This window comes from Narcine bancroftii, chromosome 6 (genome assembly GCF_036971445.1).
Source record: "Narcine bancroftii isolate sNarBan1 chromosome 6, sNarBan1.hap1, whole genome shotgun sequence".
Lineage (NCBI taxonomy): Eukaryota > Metazoa > Chordata > Chondrichthyes > Torpediniformes > Narcinidae > Narcine > Narcine bancroftii.
The window spans coordinates 86809341-86829434 of NC_091474.1; the positions used below are offsets into that span (position 1 = coordinate 86809341).

At 41.2% G+C, this 20094-nt stretch overlaps 1 protein-coding gene across 10 annotated transcripts in view; it reads left to right on the forward strand.

The window, feature by feature from the left end:
• The window catches only part of ccser2a (coiled-coil serine-rich protein 2a), a 499558-nt gene that overhangs the window by 317005 nt on the left and 162459 nt on the right, over positions 1-20094 (forward strand). For all 10 annotated transcript variants that reach the window (XR_011340229.1, XR_011340227.1, XR_011340228.1 and 7 more), the window contains one exon: positions 9167-9374. Coding sequence is in view for 6 of the 10 variants with exons in the window: in XM_069885631.1 (XP_069741732.1) it covers positions 9167-9374 (208 nt within the window). In the remaining 4 variants the exon portion in view is untranslated. The remainder of the gene's footprint in view (positions 1-9166; positions 9375-20094) is intronic.

Sequence of the window (20094 nt, forward strand, 5' to 3'; positions counted from 1 at the left end):
AGCTCTTTCTTGCTAATGGAGCAATAGAAATTGCAGCCTATTGAACAAATTAAAGAGAGATGGCATGAAATCTAAATTTGGTAACCTTTTCAGAGTGCCCAAGATAGTTCCATAAGAGCATAGTTAACTTGAAGGAAAGGTATAAATACCTGCCGGCTTTTAAAACAAGCAAGTTGATTTTATTTTTAATCTGCTCTAATATGTGCTGTATGCTGATTTCTGTAAAACAGTATTTTGTTTTTATTATAAATAATTTTAAAAGTTTCATCAGTAAGTTATTCTTGGCTAATTTTGAATTCTATCTGGGTCTCTGGAGCAGCTTTATATCTTAGGATTGCTCTGGAAATGTGAAAGACAGAGTGCATTGGTTTTCCATCTTCAGTGATTCTGAAAAATTATTTTAAAAAAAATTAAATTGTAATTTAAAAAAAATTTAGACATACATCATGGTAACAGGCCCTATCTGCCCCCAAGCCCGTGCCACCCAAATGCACCCAATTGACCTAAAACCCCTGTTATGGTAGGTGGAAACTGGAACCCCCAGGGAAAACCCACGCAGACATGGGGAGAAGGTACAAATTCCTTACAGACAGCGTAGGATTCTAACCCCGGTTCTAATCGCTGGTGCTGTAACAACATTGCATTAATTGCTTCCCTCTCCGTGCCATCCAAACTGACAGTCTTGCCCTCAAAGAAATGTAATTCATTAATGATGTTTCTGCAACAATGTTGTTTAAAAGAACATTCCATGATGCTGATGTGTCGGTATTTCAGTGGAGTGAAGGGAATTAGAGAGCACGAGAGGTAACTGGCCAAAGTTCATTGGAAGGAGTGAACTACTAGGGAAGTTCAGAGCAGCAATGCATGGAGATTCTGCAAGAAATGAGGAAGGTGCAGGATAAATACATACCAAGAAGGAGGAAATATTCAAATGGAAAAAATAGCGCAACTGTGGCTGATGAGGGAAATCAAAGCTGATGTAAAAGCAAAATTGAGGGCATAGAAGGAAGCAAAAAGTAGTGGGAAGACAGAAGATTGGGAAGATTTTTAAAACTTGCATAATCTAACTCACAAAGAGGTAAAGATGAAGTGTGAAAGTAGGGTCCCAAATAATATAAAGAAGATACAAAAAGCTTCTTCAAGTATATAAAGAGTAAAAAAGAGGTGAAAGTAGATATAGGACCACGAGAAAATAATGCTGGAGAAATAATAATGGGAAACAAGGAGATGGCAGAGGAACTAAATGAGTAGTTTGGATCAGTTTTCACTGTGGAAGACATTAGCAGTGTGGCAGATGTCAAAGGGTATCAGGGAAGGGAAGTGAGTGCAGTTAATATTTCGGGGAGAAGGTGGTCAGAAAGCTGAATGGTCTAAGGGTGGATAAGTCTCCTGGACCAAATGAATTAGTGGTAGAGATTTTGATGACATTAATAATGATCTTTCAGGAATCAATAGATTTGATTAGGCATCGTTCTGGAGAATTAGAAAATCACAGATGTCACCCCACTATTCAAGAAGGGAAGGAGGGAGCAGAAAGGAAATTATAGACAGGTTCATCTGATGTAAGTGGTTGGGAAAATGTTGGAGTCAGTTGATTGTTAAAGCTGAGGTTACGAGTACTTGGAGCACATGGCAAGATAAACCAAAGCCATCATGGTTTCCGTCAGGGAAAATGTTGCTTGCAATCCCATCTGTTCCTATGCTATACTCTTTTATGTTGTATGTTCTATGTCAGGACAGCAGGCATACAGTGCCCTCCATAATGATTGGGACAAAATCATTTTTTTCTTTATTTGCCCCTGTGCTCCACAGTTTTAAATTTGTAATCAAAGGTTGACCATGCGGAAATTACAGTTCTCTTTTAGACATAATTCACCCATTTCTGGGCACTATAATGTTTAGGACATTTGACGTATAGGACAGGAGCTTATGCTTACTCAGATATGTTTAATTGCTTCATTGGTGCAGCTATAAAAGAGCTAGGCTTGCTTATAAGCTTTTCATCACCTTTGGAGGTTGTAGTTTTTATTTTTTAGCGTGAGGACCAGAGTTGTGCCAGTGAAAGTCAAAGAAACCATTATGAGGCTGAAACACAAGAATACACCAATAAGAAACAGCATACAAACCTTAGGATTACCAGCGTCAACTGTTGGGAACATCATTAAGAAGAAAGAGTATACTTGATGAACTTTTTTAAAAATTTAGACATACAGCACACTGACAGGCCATTTTGGCCCACGAGTCCGTGCCACCCGATTTATACTCAATTAACCTTCACTGGTATGTTTTGAATAGTGGGAGGAAACTGGAGCCCCCAGGGAAAACCCACACAGACACGGGGGTGGGGGGGGGGCGCTGGGGTGGTAGGAAATGTACAAACTCCTTACAGACAGCGTGGAATTCGAACACAAGTCCCGATCACTGGCGCTGTATAGGCGTTGAGCTAACCGTTACGCCAAGTGTGCTGGCCTTGTTTAGTAATTGCAAGGGAAGACAAGGAAGACCTCCATTGCCTATGACAGAAGTGTTCTTATCATAATGAAGAAAAAAACCAAAGCACCTGTCTAACAGTTCAGAAACACTCTTCAGGAGGCTTGACTACTGTCTGCAGAAGACTTCATGAAAAGAAATACGGAGGATACACTGCAAGATGCAAACCACATCTTGTAGAAACAGGATGGCCAGATTACTGTTGGCTAAGAAATATTTAAAAGAGCCTGCAAAATTCTAGAAATAGGTTTTGTGGATAGGTGAGATCAAGATTAACTATATCAGAGTGATGGCAAGAGCAAAGTGTGGAGGCATAAAGGAACTGGCCAATCTCACCTGTGAAACATGATGGTTGATGTATTATGGCCTGGGCATGTCTGGCTGCCATTGGAAATGACAGACTTATCTTTATTGATGATGTAACTGCTGATGGCTGTAGCAAAATGTATTCTGAGATGTATGGAAACATCTTATTTGCTACAATTCAAGTAAATGCCTCCAAACTCAATGGACGGTGAGTAATTTTAAATCTAGACAATGATCCCAAACATGCTGCAAAAGCAACAAAGGAGTTTTTCAAGATCAAAACTGGAAAATTCTTGAAATTCTCAGTCACCCAATCTTAATCCAATTGAGCATGCCTTCCATATACTGGTTCTCCCAGAATCACAGTGCGGCTTTCACGCAAACAGAGGAACTACTGACATGGTCTTTGCCCTCAGACAGCTCCAAGAAAAGTGCAGAGAACAAAACAAAGGACTCTGCATCACCTTTGTTGACCTCACCAAAGCCTTCGACACCGTGAGTAGGAAAGGGCTTTGGCAAATACTAGAGCGCCTCAGATGCCCCCCCAAGTTCCTCAACATGGTTATCCAACTGCACGAAAACCAACAAGGTCGGGTCAGATACAGCAATGAGCTCTCTGAACCCTTCTCCATTAACAATGGCGTGAAGCAAGACTGCGTTCTCGCACCAACCCTCTTTTCAATCTTCTTCAGCATGATGCTGAAACAAGCCATGAAAGACCTCAACAATGAAGACGCTGTTTACATCCGGTACCGCACGGATGGCAGTCCCTTCAATCTGAGGCGCCTGCAAGCTCACACCAAGACACAAGAGCAACTTGTCCGTGAACTACTCTTTGCAGACGATGCCGCTTTAGTTGCCCATTCAGAGCCAGCTCTTCAGCGCTTGACGTCCTGTTTTGCGGAAACTGCCAAAATGTTTGGCCTGGAAGTCAGCCCGAAGAAAACTGAGGTCATCCATCAGCCAGCTCCCCACCATGACTACCAGCCCCCCCCCCCCACATCTCCATCGGGCACACAGAACTCAAAGCGGTCAACCAGTTTACCTATCTCTGCTGCACCATTTCATCAGATGCAATGATCAACAACGAGATAGACAACAGACTCGCCAAGGCAAATAGTGCCTTTGGAAGACTACACAAAAGAGTCTGGAAAAACAACCAACTGAAAAACCTCACAAAGATTAGTGTATAGAGAGCCGTTGTCATACCCACACTCCTGTTCAGCTCCGAATCATGGGTCCTCTATCGGCATCACCTACGGCTCCTAGAATGCTTCTTCCAGCGTTGTCTCCGCTCCATCCTCAGCATTCATTGGAGCGACTTCATCACCAACATCGAAGTACTCGAGATGGCAGAGGCCGACAGCATCGAATCCACGCTGCTGAAGATCCAACTGCGCTGGGTAGGTCACGTCTCCAGAATGGAGGACCATCGCCTTCCCAAGATCGTGTTATATGGTGAGCTGTCCACTGGCCACCGAGACAGAGGTGCACCAAAGAAGAGGTGCAAGGACTCCCTAAAGAAATCTCTTGGTGCCTGCCACATTGACCACCGCCAGTGGGCTGATATCGCCTCAAACCGTGCATCTTGGCGCCTCACAGTTCGGCGGGCAGCAACCTCCTTTGAAGAAGACCGCAGAGCCCACCTCACTGACAAAAGACAAAGGAGGAAAAACCCAACACCCAACCCCAACCAACCAATTTTCCCCTGCAACCGCTGCAACCGTGTCTGCCTGTCCCGCATCGGACTTGTCAGCCACAAACGAGCCTGCAGCTGACGTGGACATTACCCCTCCATAAATCTTCGTCCGCCAAGCCAAGCCACGCCATATACTGGTGAAAGCCTCCAAAACAAGCAGGAGCTGAATATAATCTGCAGTAGAGGCCTGGCAGAGCATTACCACCTGGTGATGGCGATGAATCACAGACTTCAAGCAGTCATTAAATGCAAAGGATATGCAACAAAGTACTAAATATGACTAATATACATAGTTTTGCTTTGTGCCAAATATTATGGTGCCCTGAAACGAGGGGGCCATGTATAAAAAGTGCTGTAATTTCTACATGGTCAAACCAAAATGTATACAAATACCCTTTAATCAAATCTGGAATGTGCACTTTTATGTTAATTGTTTGATTATAAATGTAAAAATGTGAAGCACTGAGGCAAATAAAGGAAAAAATGTGTCTTTGTCCTAAACATTATGGAGTGCACAGTTAACGAGGTGCTCAGAGTTCTGACAACCCATTGCACCTGCCTTCCCCATGTTTGAGACCCAAATAAATATGTATTCAAAACGTAAAAAAGGTCATAGAGCATTCAGATGTTAACATTGCTGCACTATTTAGTAAGATCAAGGCCAGATACTTCCATCTTTTTTAAAAAAATGCTCAGTAAGTAAACAATCTATAGATGGAAAAGTAAAGGTTTAAGATCAAAAACACCCTTTACCAGAAAATTTATGGATTATTGCTTATTCATTATAATCAAAGATATTACATTTTCTTAATGCCATATGACATGAAAGCTTTCTAACAATCTCTCCAAATTAGAAATGATTATTTGATAAGGTGCCTCATCAAAGTTTATTATGTGGAAATTAAAATCTCATGAAAAGGAGGTAACACCTATGGGATAGATAAAAGGTTGGGCGTCTGTCTGGAAATAATGGTTATATTGAGTCTTCTGATTTGTGAGGTGGAACAATGTGTGCCACGGTGTCTAACTCTTTACTTTTTGTACAAATGACTTGAATAAAGAAACCAGTGGTACAGATGCTAAATTTGTGGATTTAAATTGTGAAGAGGACCCAAGGAAGTTTCAAAGGATTAGTGTAGTGAATGGGCAAATATAAGGTGGGGAAACTGAAAATTTGTGGAACTCAGGGATGTAGATGGTTCTTGGCCATAGCAAGAAAATACAATTCTATTGATTATTGCGGGGAGAATTTGGTAAAAATATATTTATACTTTAATAGACAGGGCATTAGTGAGTGGGTTATCTCATGAGTAAGGATTGACCAGATTAAGCTTGTATTCACTGAGGTTTAGGAGAGCAGAAAGGTGGTGTAGAATTCGAAGAGAGAATGGCAGAATGGTCCTTTGCTGCCTCTTTTTCTTAATTCATATTGCCAACAAAATGAGATGCAATGTGAGCGTTCTAGCCAGTCTTCAAGTTCATTGCAGTCTGGTCTTTCTTTTAATTGTTTATATCAATATGTTTGAATTGATGGAGAAATGTCCAACATACTTTAGCCATCCACAATGTCACTTTTCTTGGTTCCTGAGGAGAAAATAGCATTGAAGCAAATCTGCATGAAGGCAAAACTGATTCTGAAGTAAGTAAATATTTCACTGTGTGGTAACTCACTTTACTGAGAAGATTCTTCTCAAAGATTCTTCTCAATCGATGCTATCTGTAGTAGGTCTATTTTAATTGGTACATAATTGAGAAATTTAACTCCATATTGGCTTAACTTATTTCACAAATTGTTTTCCATAAGTTTGTTCTTTAAAAATAGATTATGCTTTTGGATGCACTTGGTCATTTTCTAATTGGAGAGTTATAAAGCTTTTGTATCAAACGATCATAGGAATATACCATCCTATTCATTTACAAACCAGTAAATCAAAGTTTTTGTTGTCACCACCTATTATGTGTTTAGGAGATTATATTGTAGAGGGACCAGAGTAAAATATTTCTGACACAATTTAGTGGCACTATTTGGAAATATGCGTCGTCGAACATATTAATAATATTGGGAGAGATAATTGGATTGATGACTGTAGAGATCTTGATGTCAAGTGCAATGCTTCATAATAAAACATTTGCAGTCCTATGCATTATATGTGGAAGTAAACATCTAACGGATATACAGTACTTTAAACTTCATTATACTGCCAAAGAAATTCATAGTAAAAAATAAACAGCGATGGACAACTCTATTTACCTTTCTGAATGTAAATGAACGTTTAATCACTCTTCACTGAAGTTTGAACTGTGTACAGTAAAAATTTGCTTTCCACTTTTAAATTGAGCAGATGGCTGTTAATGTTCTCAATAACTGCAAAATATTAAGAGTTAGAATAGTTTGGTATATTACTCAATTCTTAATGCTTGTTCCTGATGATATTTATGACTCTGGGGAACAAACAACAGATGTTGTTTTGTCAACTGAAATTGCCACTTTGCTCTTTCTAATTAAACTGTTTCTTTTTCATCGGTAGGTAATCGTGCAATGTAAAGTCAGGACCAAGTTATTTATGAAGTTGCATTGTGCAAATAACATGATCAACCTGTACTCTAATTTTGTCTACAAGTTCTTCAAATCTGTCTGAATAGCATTTTAACCGGCGTGTACCATATATTAAAGAAAATACTTTTCCGATCTTCTGATCTCAGCCGTGAGGTCTTTTGAGACTGTTGCAGGAACTAATGTCTACTGATGAGGGCAGATCAGTAGATATTGTCTACATAGATTTTAGCAAGGTCTTGTACATGGTAGGCTAGTCCAGAAAATAAGATTGCATGGGTGCCAGTATGGACTGTCCAATGGGATATAGAGTTGGCTTTACAATAGGAGACAGAGTGTGGTAATGGAGGGTTATTATTCAGACCAGAGAGGTGTGCAGCAGGGATCCATGCTGGGCCCACTCTTTATCAACTATATTAACAGTTTGGATAACAACAGAGATATTATAATTTGCGATTGACACCAAAATTGGTGGTATAGTGCACAGTGAAGATTATCTAAGATTACAAGATGATCTGGAAGAACTGGAAATGTGGGCCTAGGAATTGCCGATGGAAATTATTAGACAAGTGTGAGGTGTTACACTTTGATTGGTTCAACCTGGGCAAGATTCATTTGGTACATGGTAGGACTGTATTATAGACTTAGATGTACAGATACATAGATCAAGGTAGGTGGTGAATCAAGTAGATGTCATGAAGAAAGCACATGGCAGGATTGCCTTTGTTGGTTTGTGTATTGAATGCAGGAGCAGGATGTCATGGTACAACTACATAAAATGCTGATGAGACCATAATCAGAGTACTGTGTGCAGATTTGATCCCTGAAGCTGCAGCAAAGTTATCATTAAGATTTAAAAAAAAGTGCAAAAAAAATCCACAGAAATGTCATAGAGACTGGTAGGCTTGAATGTTTCCCCAGAGTGTAGGAGGCTAATTGGGGACCTTATAGAAGTTTATAAAATCACAAAGGGAATAAGTACACAGTCAATCCCTTTTTCCAAGGGTAGGGAATCTAAAACAAAAAGGCACATAGAGGAAAAAATTTTCACACAGATGTATATATACAATGGTGTGTATATGGAAAGATCTTCCACAAGTGGTAGAAGCAGGGTCAATTGTAACATTTATTGGAGGGATAAGTCCTGAACAAATTGGACAGTTTGGTCACAATGGACATGTTAGGCTGAAGGGCCTTATCTGTCGTGTAGACCTCTGGGACTCTATGATAGGTCTCTATGATGACTTCTACTTATTAGTAGGTTGCGGTAGCAAAGCTCCAATTTCTCTCTATTTAATAGCTCGTAGATTCAGATCAGAACTTTACAATTGTCCACCACAGATATTAGAAGAGACACAATGGAAGTGACGTGCTTATTCCTTGATGAAGGGCTCAGGGCCAACATTTTGATTAACGTTCTTTGATCTTTGTTTTGGTATATAAATTATGATGTTTGACCTGAATTTCTCCAGTAATGTGTTTTTAGTTGATGTTTTTAGTTGATGTGCTTATTTTTATTTTTGAATTACATTCTAGTGTGTTTAAGAAAAACACAATTTTCCTTTGATATAGTCTTTTTCTGAAGTTCATATCTGTTTTTTTTAAGTTTGTTCAACAAAACACTTAAAACTCCTTTCAATCTTAAGTAACTTGTCAGAATATTTAGCATTATGTACAGCTGTGGTTTTTAAACTGCCCCCTAAACTCACTTTCCACCTTAAGCAATCCCTATGCCATAAATAGTAAGGGATTGTTTAAGGTGGAAAAAAAAGTTTGAAAACCACTGTTTTAATCATACCTAATTGACTTGGTTATGTGCACGGTTTCATAACTCCAGACGAAATGGCCCAATGACAATTTTACTCAAGTAAAATATTTCAGTGACAATTGGGTCTCGAGCAGTGGTTCTCAACCTTCTCTTCCCACCCACATACCACCTTAAGCAATCCCTTACTAATCACAGAGCACTTATGGCAATAGGGATTTCATAAGTTGGAATGTGGGTTTAGGGGGCAGTTTGAAAACCACTGATCTAAACCTACTGTTCTGGGAGATTATGGAACTTAAATTATTTTCTTAGCTCTATTACTGATCATGCATATTTTTTTGCTCTACAGGAGTCGAGTTTCTCAGGAGCTTCCGGTGGGCCATTTTGATTGGCATGCAGGTTCAAGTTACTATCACCCTCCCACCAATCACGTGAGATCCTCCCAGCCCATGACAGAGAGCACTGTGATGCTGGATGTTCTGACTCTGAGGCACATGGTGCATGACTGCACAGCTGTTAAAACCCAGCTACTTAAATTGAAAAGGTTGCTGCAACAGGTACACTCTTTACAATTTTATTTTTTCAGCTTATTGCCAACGTTCTGCTTATTAGCTACAAAAGACACTGCCAAGGCAAAACTCTAGAAAGATGATTTTCAATAAGCACAAACTTTAAGAGCTATTTTTATATCTTGCTGCCATAATCAACTCATTCACAGATCATATGATTTCAAGTTCAAGTTTGATTGTACATTTACAACCCAACGAAACATCATCTCTCCAAACCATGATATGTGCACAAGACATACAATACACAGTACATAAATATCACTGAATAATCCAAATAATCATCAATAAGTATTTGGAATGACTTTCACAGTTACAGGATACTGTTCATTGGTCTCACAGCCTGCAGAAAGAAGCTATTCCCCAGCTGGGCAGTCCTGATTTTTATCCTCCTATACCTTCTTCTTGATTGTAGTGGGTTGAAGATGTTCTGCGCTGGATGGATGGAAAGGGTCCTCTGTAATTCCTTAAGCCCTATTTATACAGCATTCCCAGTAAATTTAAATTTAAGAATTTAAACTTAAATGTCATCTACAGAGAAAACAAAGATGACATTGAACCTCTCAGCTGTTTTTATGATGCTATATTTTGATATAATGATATTTTGCAGCAACCATGTCACACAATTATTAGGCCCTTTCAAATTGCCTTGTAAAGTGCGGTTAACCAGGCAATTTAGTTGGTTTAAGACCCTGGGATCAGGCTATTTGAAAGGTCCGAACCGAGCGAGGCCGATCAAAATGCTTCCAAATCCCAAACCTACCTCAGAGGAGTTCAGCAAACTGGCCGTCCTCATCCATCAATTTGAAAAACAAAATGGTTTACCTGGTAAATCTTGTGTCGTCAGTGCTTGCATGCATGCATCACAGGGAACCCCTTGCTGGCTCAATGCAGGATCAATGGCTGTTTTATTTACCCATAATCTTCCATGCCTCTGGAATCGCTCTGACACTGGCAGCATCCCCACCCTCAGTTCACACCAGCGGCACGTTACGGCAGTTACCCCCCACCCCCACCTCCCCCTTTCGCAGCAACGGAAAATTGCGACAGCACCCCCCCCCCACTCCCATTATTTTAGGGTTAGTTGTGGGGTGGTTTTCTTGCCTGAATGGGGTTTTAATTATTTGGGCATCTGGCAACATTGCTCAGCAGCACTGCACCCCTGCTGCCGAGTCAGAAGTTGGATATGGGAGTTAGGTGGGGGGGGAGGGGGAGGAGAATGACTGCTGGAAGCTGGGGGCTACTGACGGCCGGGAGCAGGGGGTGACAGACGGATGAGGGGTGGGTAGTGTTTAGGAGAACTTTAAACAGAAAGGGAACAGAAAGAACATAGGGAACAGGGGATTCCCTGTGGGGCTGCCTGTGAGTGCGTGACGTATCACTTACCACATCATCGCAGGGGTGGTTAGTTTAGATCTTCCTTAAATCGCTGGGTGATTGATTTAGCAAGTAAATTAGCCTGCAGTTTAAAAGGTGCGGGAGGTGCTGACTACCCAGTAATCTCACCCGGGTCCAAGGAGGGCTACCCAGGTGCTGCCATTTGAAAAGGGCTAATGATGCAGCCGGACAGGACACTCAATTGTGCTCCTGTAAAATGTTGTCAAGATGGCAGCTGGTAACCTGCCTCCTCAACCTTCTTAGGAAGTGTAGGTGTTGCTGCTGCTGCTGACCTCATGGTGTTGTGATTCAAGGGAGGTCATTCCTTATATGCACGCCAAGGAACTTTGTGCTCTCCACTCTCTCCATAATGGAACCGTTGATGTATAGTGAGGAATGATAGACTTTTGTCCTTCTGAAGTCCACAATCATCTCCTTTGTCTTGTCCATGTTGAGACTGGGGTTGTTGTTCTCCCACCATTTTACGAGCCTTTCAACCACTATTGTTGAATCATCTGCAAATTTGATGATCCTGTTGGAAATGAATCTGGCTGTCCAGTCATAAGTCAGTCACTTGAATAGTAGCGGACTAAACTCACAGCCCTGAGTTCCACCAGAGCTCAGCGTGATGGGACTTGATGTTTTGATGCCAACACAGAATGGAAAAATTGGCAAACATCACTAAACTAAGTAGAAAACAAATATTCCTGTCAAAGAATATTGTCTCTAACACTAGAGCAGCTTATTACTTGATTGTAAAATATTCAGGTCAGCTCTCTTGCAAAATTCCCCAGAAATGATGTGAGATTTACTAGACCAAATAATCTGGAAGCTGGAGTGCTAAGTGTTCAATGACTTGTAATTTTGTTTATTAGTTTAGACATTTACAGTTTGGAGAAGTTGATATATGAGAAGAATATTTAGCATTGTGAGAAGCTGAAATTGCGTAATATTTTGATGAAGAAAGAACAACACTGATTCAAACTGTAGTAAAGTAATTTGCAGTCAGATTATTATGGTGGTGCCTTACATGATAATATTTTCAGATATGTTTTTTGGCATTCAGTTTCAGAGAAATGGCAGTAATTAGAGAAGGGAAGATGCAGTCCCCTCCATAATGTTTGGGACAAATATATTTTTTCCTTTGTTTGCCCCTGTGCTGCACAGTTTTAAATTTGTAATCAACAATTCACATGATTAAAATGTACATTCCAGATTTTATTCAAGATCATTTGCATACATTTTGGTCTTAATACATAGTTTCAGGGCCCCATAACATTTGGGACATTTGGCTTCACAGGAGTTTGTGAATACTCAGCTATTTTTAATTGCTTCATTGGTGCAAGTATAGGAGAGCGAGGCTTGCTTCTAAGCTTTTGATCATTTTGGAGTCTGTCATTGCTATTTTTCAACGTGAAGACCAGACTTGGGCCAATGAAAGTCAAAGAAGCCATTATGAGAACGACAAACAAGAATAAAACAGCAAGAGACATCACCCAGCCCTTAGGATGATCAAGAACAACTGTTTGGAACATCATTAAGAAGAAAGCCTGCTGGTGAGCGCAATAATTGCAAAGGGACAGGTAGAGCAAGGAAGACCTTCAGAACTGATGACAGAAAAATTCTCATCAAAATGAAGAAAAATCCCCAAACGCCTGTCCAACAGATCAGAAATACTTGTCAGGAGGTAGGTCTGTCAATGACGACTGTCTGCAGAAGACTTCATGAACAGAAATACAGAGGCTACACTGCAAGATGCAAACCACTAGTTGGCCACAGAAACAGAATGGCCAGATGACAGTTTGCCAAGAAGTATTTAAAAGAGCCCGCAGAATTCTGGGGAAAAGCTCTTGTGGACAGATCAACCTGTATCAGAGTGATGACAAGAGCAAAGTGTGGAGGCATAAAGGAATTGCCTATGATCCAAAGCGTTACACCTCATCTGTGAAACATGGTGGTGGGGGTATTATGACCTGTGCATGTATGGCTGCCACAGGTACTAGCACACTTATCTTCATTGATGATGTAACTGCTGATGGCAGTAACAAAAATGAATTCTGAGGTGCATAGAAATATCTTATCTGTTCAAGTTTGAACAAATGCTTCCAAACCCATTATATGGCACCTCATCTGACAACAAGACAATGATCTGAAACATACTGCAAAAGCAACAAAGGAGTTTTTCATAGCTAAAAACCAGAAAATTCTTGAATGGCCGAGTCACTCACCTGATCTAAATTCAATCCTTACATTGAAGAGAAAACTTAAGGGGACAAGCTCCTGAAACAAGCAGAAGAGACCTGGCAGAGCATCACCAGAGAAGATACTCAGTTCCCGATGATGTTTATGATACAGACTTCAAGCAATCACTGAGGGCAAGGGATGTGCAACAAAGTACTAAACATGACTTCTGTAGTTTAATATACATTGCTATGTCCCAAATATTATGGTGTCTTGAAATGAGGGGACTGTGTATAAAAAGTGCTGTAATTTCTACATGATGAAACCAAAGTATATACAAATAACTTTGAATAAAATCTGGAATGTGCACTTTAATCACATGTGAATTGTTTGATTACAAATTTAAAACTGTGGAGCACAGGAGTAAATAAAGGAAAAAAGTGTCTTTGCCCCAAACATTATGGAAGGGCACTGAAGGTTTCTTTCTCGATAATGTTTTCTTGAACTCGTAATGCAATGACAAGTCCCAGTCTTTTTCAAATGTGCAAAAAAATGATTGTTTGTCCCCAACTCCACTAATCTAGATTTTCTGATATAGTTTGAAATATTTGTGTGAGTTGCTAATTTTGTGTACCGTTAATGCTTGGCTGTGATTTTTGGAGCTTTGCTGCTTTGAAATAAAGTGAACTGGGAGACCAGAAACTAATGAGAGAACATCATAGTTAAGGTGACAAATACTTACCTCTGTAACTGCAGCTGTAAGTTCCAAAGGTTATATTTTCTACCTTGTACCATGGTTAGACATTATTTCAGGGGCTGGAAAAGAACTGGATGTGAAAGGAGAAAGATCCAGTTGTCCTAGTCAATATAAAAACTTATGCTATTTTAGGATAGAGAAGTTGTTTTGAAGGGAAATATGCAACTAAGTTAAAAAAGAGTCCCACAGAAGAATGAATTGGTTGATTGTGGCTTGGAACCACGTGAAAATTGACATAAAGTCAGTTAATTTGAATGTGTGGCACTGGTTCTGAAGAAATAACTATTCTGTTAGGATGGTTTTGTTGGTATCAAGCTGGGACTAGAATCGATGTAAGTCACTAGCTAAGGTGAAAGATATGATCTTAAACAAAATGGTGGATGGGCTTTAAAGAAGGGAAATTTTGAAAACCCAAAAGAATGGAAGGTAGGAAAATGAATGTCAATAGTGAGATTGTCAGGAAGAAACAATAAAGACAAGCATGTCATTGCCAATTAGAATAATCAGACTAAGAAATTGGTTTAAAATAGACAAGATGACACATGGAAATTAATTGATCCAGAACTCTGTAAAAGAGATAAACAAATTTCGAGTAGCCCTGATGTTGAAGAATGAGATAAAGCAGTGGAGAAGATTAATCTTAGAATCAGAATCTGGTTTACTGTCATCAGGTGTCACAAAATATGTTGTTTTGCAGCAACAGGAGTGTCCAGCATGCATTGCAGGTGCTAAATCCCTATAAATAGCTTAGAAATTCAGGAATAGAATCAATTATGATTAGACACTGCAAGGAATAGAGTAGTTTGCTATGAGTTTTAAGTAGGATCCAAAACAACAGTGGCAATGCATTGGAAAATTAGAGACGCATTTAAAGACTAATGCAATCTTAATATTTATAGACTGTGAAATTAAATTAAAACTAATAGTTTGGTGAATGATTTCATGGAATGTGTACCTGTTGTTGTTGATATGAAATGAAATGACAGTATGGTCTGTGCAGAGGGAATCGAAGGATAAGTGGTTAGTGTAGGAAAGTCTTTGAATTGAGAAATGAGCCATGATATAGCAGAAATAAGGATTAATTCTGCTCATCATCTCAATGGCAACTCTATATAAGAGCAGGATTTACCTTTATGTTTGTCTACATATCTGACCCTGCTGCCAGAAATGATCTATTTGTTAAGTCTGTGCCTCAATCTCTTAATATATCAAACATTGTGTTTCAATAATTATTTGTAGAAGAAACCCCATCTTAGTCTTATCCTCTCCATGATGATGTTAGGCTAATAGCTGAATGACCTAACTCTCCAACCACAGGTTTGAGAACTTTTCCATTTTGTCTGGATGTAACATTGATCCAACAACTTAAACGCTGATCATCTGGGGAATTATAAACATGTTTATATTGGCATCTCCTTTATATATTACACTGTAGCTGCTGTGTAGCGGGCCGAGTGGGCACTCAGGTAATGCGAACCGCCACCGTCAGTGTAGTGCACGGAGTTACATAAGGGCTGACATGCTAACGGTACTGAGTGCCGAGGGACGGCATGTTGATTAGCTGGGTCCCCTGCTGAAAGGCACAGGACGTTATCAAGTCTCAATTTAAACCTGCTGGTCCGTCTCTTAACAAAGACCCACTTGTAAAGCTTCAATAAACCAGTCTTGAGTTGACTACTCTGGCATGTGTTTGTATTTCTTTAGTAGCTCTACTGTAGTAGCTGCTACAACTGGTGACTCCGACTGCAAGATTCAGCTGAAACTTGAATCTCCAGTCATAATGGATGCCGCCATGGCGGCAGTTAACACAGTTGGACTTCATTTGCCTACTTTTTGGACACATCAACCTTGGGTTTGGCTTATTCAGGCTGAAATCCAGTTTCATCTTTGGGGCATAAAGGCAGAGGACACAAAGTTTGTTGTAGACACAGGTGCTGAGCTTGGTTGACTCCCGCCGACCTATTTTGAAAGGACGTATAAACAACAACACCTGGCTCTTCGAGCGGTGAATGGAACTAACATTCCCGGCTTTGGCACATGATGGATCACAATTGGAATAGGTGGGACCACATTCCAATGGAATTGTGTCTTAGCTTCTGTTGCTCAACCTATTTTGGGTGCGGACTTTTTACGATCCCATGACTTACTGGTGGTCGTGAAACGAAGGAAATTGGTTCATGCCACCACCTTTTAAACCTATCAACTGGCACGGCAACCCTAGACAGCAAGTGCCCCCATCACTCCTGAACGCTGACTTCGTATTCGTTCATGGGCAGGTCCCAGGGGCACTGTTACAAAAACCATACGAAAGACCATTCCATGTCATTAAGAGAGACGGAGTCGTGTATACCTTGGACATTGGGGGACATTCACAACTATTCAGCATAGACTGACTTAAGCCTGCCTATACAGACCTACTACACCCATTCAGTGCCCTCAGCCCAGATGACGTGGGCGTCCGCCTAAGGCGTGCGTGTCTGGCGTTTTAAATTACGGTGACGATTCGGGGGATGGGTGATGTACTAGCTGTGTAGCAGGCCGAGCGGGCGCTCAGTGTGGTAATGTGAACCGCCACCATCAGAGCAGTGCATGGACTTACAGAAGCGCTGGCGTGCTAACAGTACTGAGTGCCGAGGGATGGCACGTTGATTAGCTGGGTCCCCTGCTGAAAGGCACAGGACGTTAACAAGTCTCAGTTTAAACCTGCTGGTCCGTCTCTTAGCAAGGTCTCACCTTGTCCCATGGAGCCTGGGACAGGCAGGGAATAAAAGCCACTTGTAAAGCTTCAATAAACCAGTCTTGAGTTGACTACTCTGGTGTGTATTTGTATTTCTTTAGTAACTCTACTGTATTAGCTGCTACCATTATTTTACTAGAATGACAATTGGTACCACTCAGATTTGTCTGCTTTTATAACTGCTCTGAAGAATTTCTGGTTTGCTATGGGATTTTTTTCAATCACCTCTCTCCACACTGGTTTTTATGTTTTGTCTGACAGATTTTAGGAACAGTGATAAGATCATATGGTTTGTTTGTTCTGTTTAAAATTATATGCTTGGATGTAATATTTGCATAAGATTTGTATGTATCCCCTTGGAATTTTGAAATAAAGCCTTCAAAATCCCAGCAAAATTTGGAGTAATTAACTTTAGATTGCCTCCTTCCAAGTTAAGTGCCATAGATTGTTCACTGCGGGATTTCAGTTCATATTTGGTGATAAGGCACCATGAACAATTAATTTCCAATTGATGTATGAAATACAGGTGTTAATAAAATGTGAACAGTACTTTTAGTTGAAAGCTATTGAAGATAGCTTGGGCACTTGACTAATATGCATAAGATCATATATAGAATATAAGGGATTATCGTCATTATAGTTTAAAAATGGTTACACAGTGAGTTATTGCATTTCTGTTTTCACTTTTCTCTTGGAAGCTTCCAACTGGAAATAGTAGCTACATCTGTTGCTCAGGAGTCACTTATTCAGTCTTCTTTCTTTGGCTTGGCTTCGCGGACGAAGATTTATGGAGGGGTATGTCCACGTCAGCTGCAGGCTCGTTTGTGGCTGACAAGTCTGATACGGGACAGGCAGACACGGTTGCAAGGGAAAATTGGTTGGTTGGGGTTGGGTGTTGGGTTTTTCCTCCTTTGTCTTTTGTCAGTAGGGTGGGCTCTGCGGTCTTCTTCAAAGGAGGTTGCTGCCCGCCGAACTGTGAGGCGCCAAGATGCACGGTTTGAGGCGATATCAGCCCACTGGCGGTGGTCAATGTGGCAGGCACCAAGAGATTTCTTTGGGCAGTCCTTGTACCTCTTCTTTGGTGCACCTCTGTCTCGGTGGCCAGTGGAGAGCTCGCCATTTAACATGATCTTGGGAAGGTGATGGTCCTCCATTCTGGAGACGTGACCTACCCAGCGCAGTTGGATCTTCAGCAGCGTGAATTCGATGCTGTCGGTCTCTGCCATCTCGAGTACTTTGATGATGGAGATGAAGTTGCTCCAATGAATGTTGAGGATGGAGCAGAGACAACGCTGGTGGAAGTGTTCTAGGAGCCGTAGGTGATGCCGGTAGAGGACCCATGATTCGGAGCCAAACAGGACAACGGCTCTGTATACGCTAATCTTTGTGAGGTTTTTCAGTTGGTTGTTTTTCCAGACTCTTTTGTGTAGTCTTCCAAAGGCGCTATTTGCCTTGGCGAGTCTGTTGTCTATCTCGTTGTCGATCCTTGCATCCGATGAAATGGTGCAGCCGAGATAGGTAAACTGGTTGACCGTTTTGAGTTTTGTGTGCCCGATGGAGATGTTGGGGGGCTGGTAGTCATGGTGGGGAGCTGGCTGATGGATGACCTCAGTTTTCTTCAGGCTGACTTCCAGGCCAGACATTTTGGCAGTTTCCGCAAAACTGGACGTCAAGAGCTGAAGAGCTGGCTCTGAATGGGCAACTAAAGCTGGCTCTGAATGGGCAACTATTCAGTATCACACAACCAAATATGTCAGGTATCATGCTGAGGAAGATTAACTTAGTGTGGCCACAACATCCTCCAGATAAAGGGAAGGAGCAGAATATTAGATAACAGAGTAAAATCCTGTTATCTGGTCATGCAACTGGCAGCATCAAACAATCAGCAAAGAAATCATGGAAAATAAATAGATAAAAAATGTGTTTCAAATTGGCGCCCCTAGGGGTCAGTTCACCAATCACCCAACCTGCAATCTCAAGCAACTGGGAAATTCCCGTATTTTGATTCTGAAACTGTACTCAAAAAAAGGTACATATACAAAAGAGGGACATGTACAAAGAAAAAATTGTAAATTTTCTGCAAATACAGAAAAAAAATCCTTAAAAGTCTTTGTTTGGGTGTTGTTTAGGAGTCTGATGGTGGAGGCATAGCAACTGTTCCTGAACACGTCTTGTGGTACCTTTATCTCTTTCCTGATGGTAGCAGCAAGAACACAGCAAGCCTTGGTAGTTTGGATCCTTGATAATTGCTGCTACTGTCTGACACCAGTGTTCAATGTAGATGTTCTCGATGGTGGGAAGAGTTTTGCCTGTGATGTGCGGGGCTGTGTCCAATACCTTCTGCAGGGCTTCCTGTTCAGAGGTATTGGTGCCCACATACCAGGTTGTGATGTAGCCGGTCAGCATACATCCACTACACATCTGTAGATGTTTGCCATGGTTTTCGTTGTCATATCAAATCTCTGCAAACTCATAAGGAGGTAGAGGTGCTGATGTGCTTTCTTCACAATGCCATTAGTGTATTTGGACCAGGAAAGTTTTTCTGAGATAGTGCCTCCCAGGAATTTAAATTTCCTCATCCTCTTCACCTCTGATTCCTCCATGATCACTAGATCGTACATCTCTGGTTTTCCCTTCCTAAAGTCCACAATCAGCTCCTTGGTTTTGCAAAGTTGTTGTTAGTGCACCATTCAGCCAAGTTTTCAATCTTCCTACGATACGCTGACTCATCAACCTTTTTTTATACAACTGACTACCTTGGTATCGTCAGTAAATTTGGAGATGATATTGTTGTTTCAAATCACACAGTCATAGGTGTAAAGCGAGTAGAACGGGGGCAAAGAATGCTGGCCTATGATGCTCCAGTGGAGACTGTGGAGGAGATGTTCTTGTCCACCCTCACTGATTTGGTCTGGAGATGAAGAAATCCAGTATCCAATTACGCAGTGGGATGTCGAGACCCAGTGTTTGGAGTTTGTTGATCAGATTTGAGGGGATGATGGTGTTGAATGCTGAACTCTAGGTGATAAAGAGCATCCTGATGAATGTGACTTTGCTGTTCAGGTGTTTCAGGGCTTCGTGTAGAGCCAGCGAGATGGTATCTGCCATTGACCTGTTTGTGCGGTAGGCAAATTCGAACAGATCCATGTCACTGCTCGTCCGTGCTTCAACACCAGCCTTTCAAATGCACCAGCACTCTGGAGGTGAGTGCTACTGGTCAGTAGTCATTTAGACAGGCTAGCATCAGTGGCAGATTAATCATTAGGCTGAAGCCTAGGGGCCCGGAGGTTAAGGGGGCCTGAACCCCTAAGGTTAAGCTTACTCAATTTATCATTTCACACTTACTGCGCGGGTGAAACTGGGGACTGTGGTCCAGAGTCAGCCCTATGCTGTTGCCAGGGTGAAATGCACAGTGGTTTCTGAGAGCTGGCAGCGGTGTGAGGAGGGGGCTCCGAAACAGCGGTATCTAGCCTGTCATCTGTGGTAGGTAAGTGAACAACAGGAGGGGGGCACAGCTGGCGGTGTCGGTGTGTGCAAGCAGTGAGTGGAGTTTCTGTTGGGAGGTCGTGAATAGTGGGAATGGTCGGAGAAGAAATGACTTGTTGAAGTTGGAGCAGCTCGGGTTTTGATTGGTGACTGTGCCCTGACAGGACCCGCTG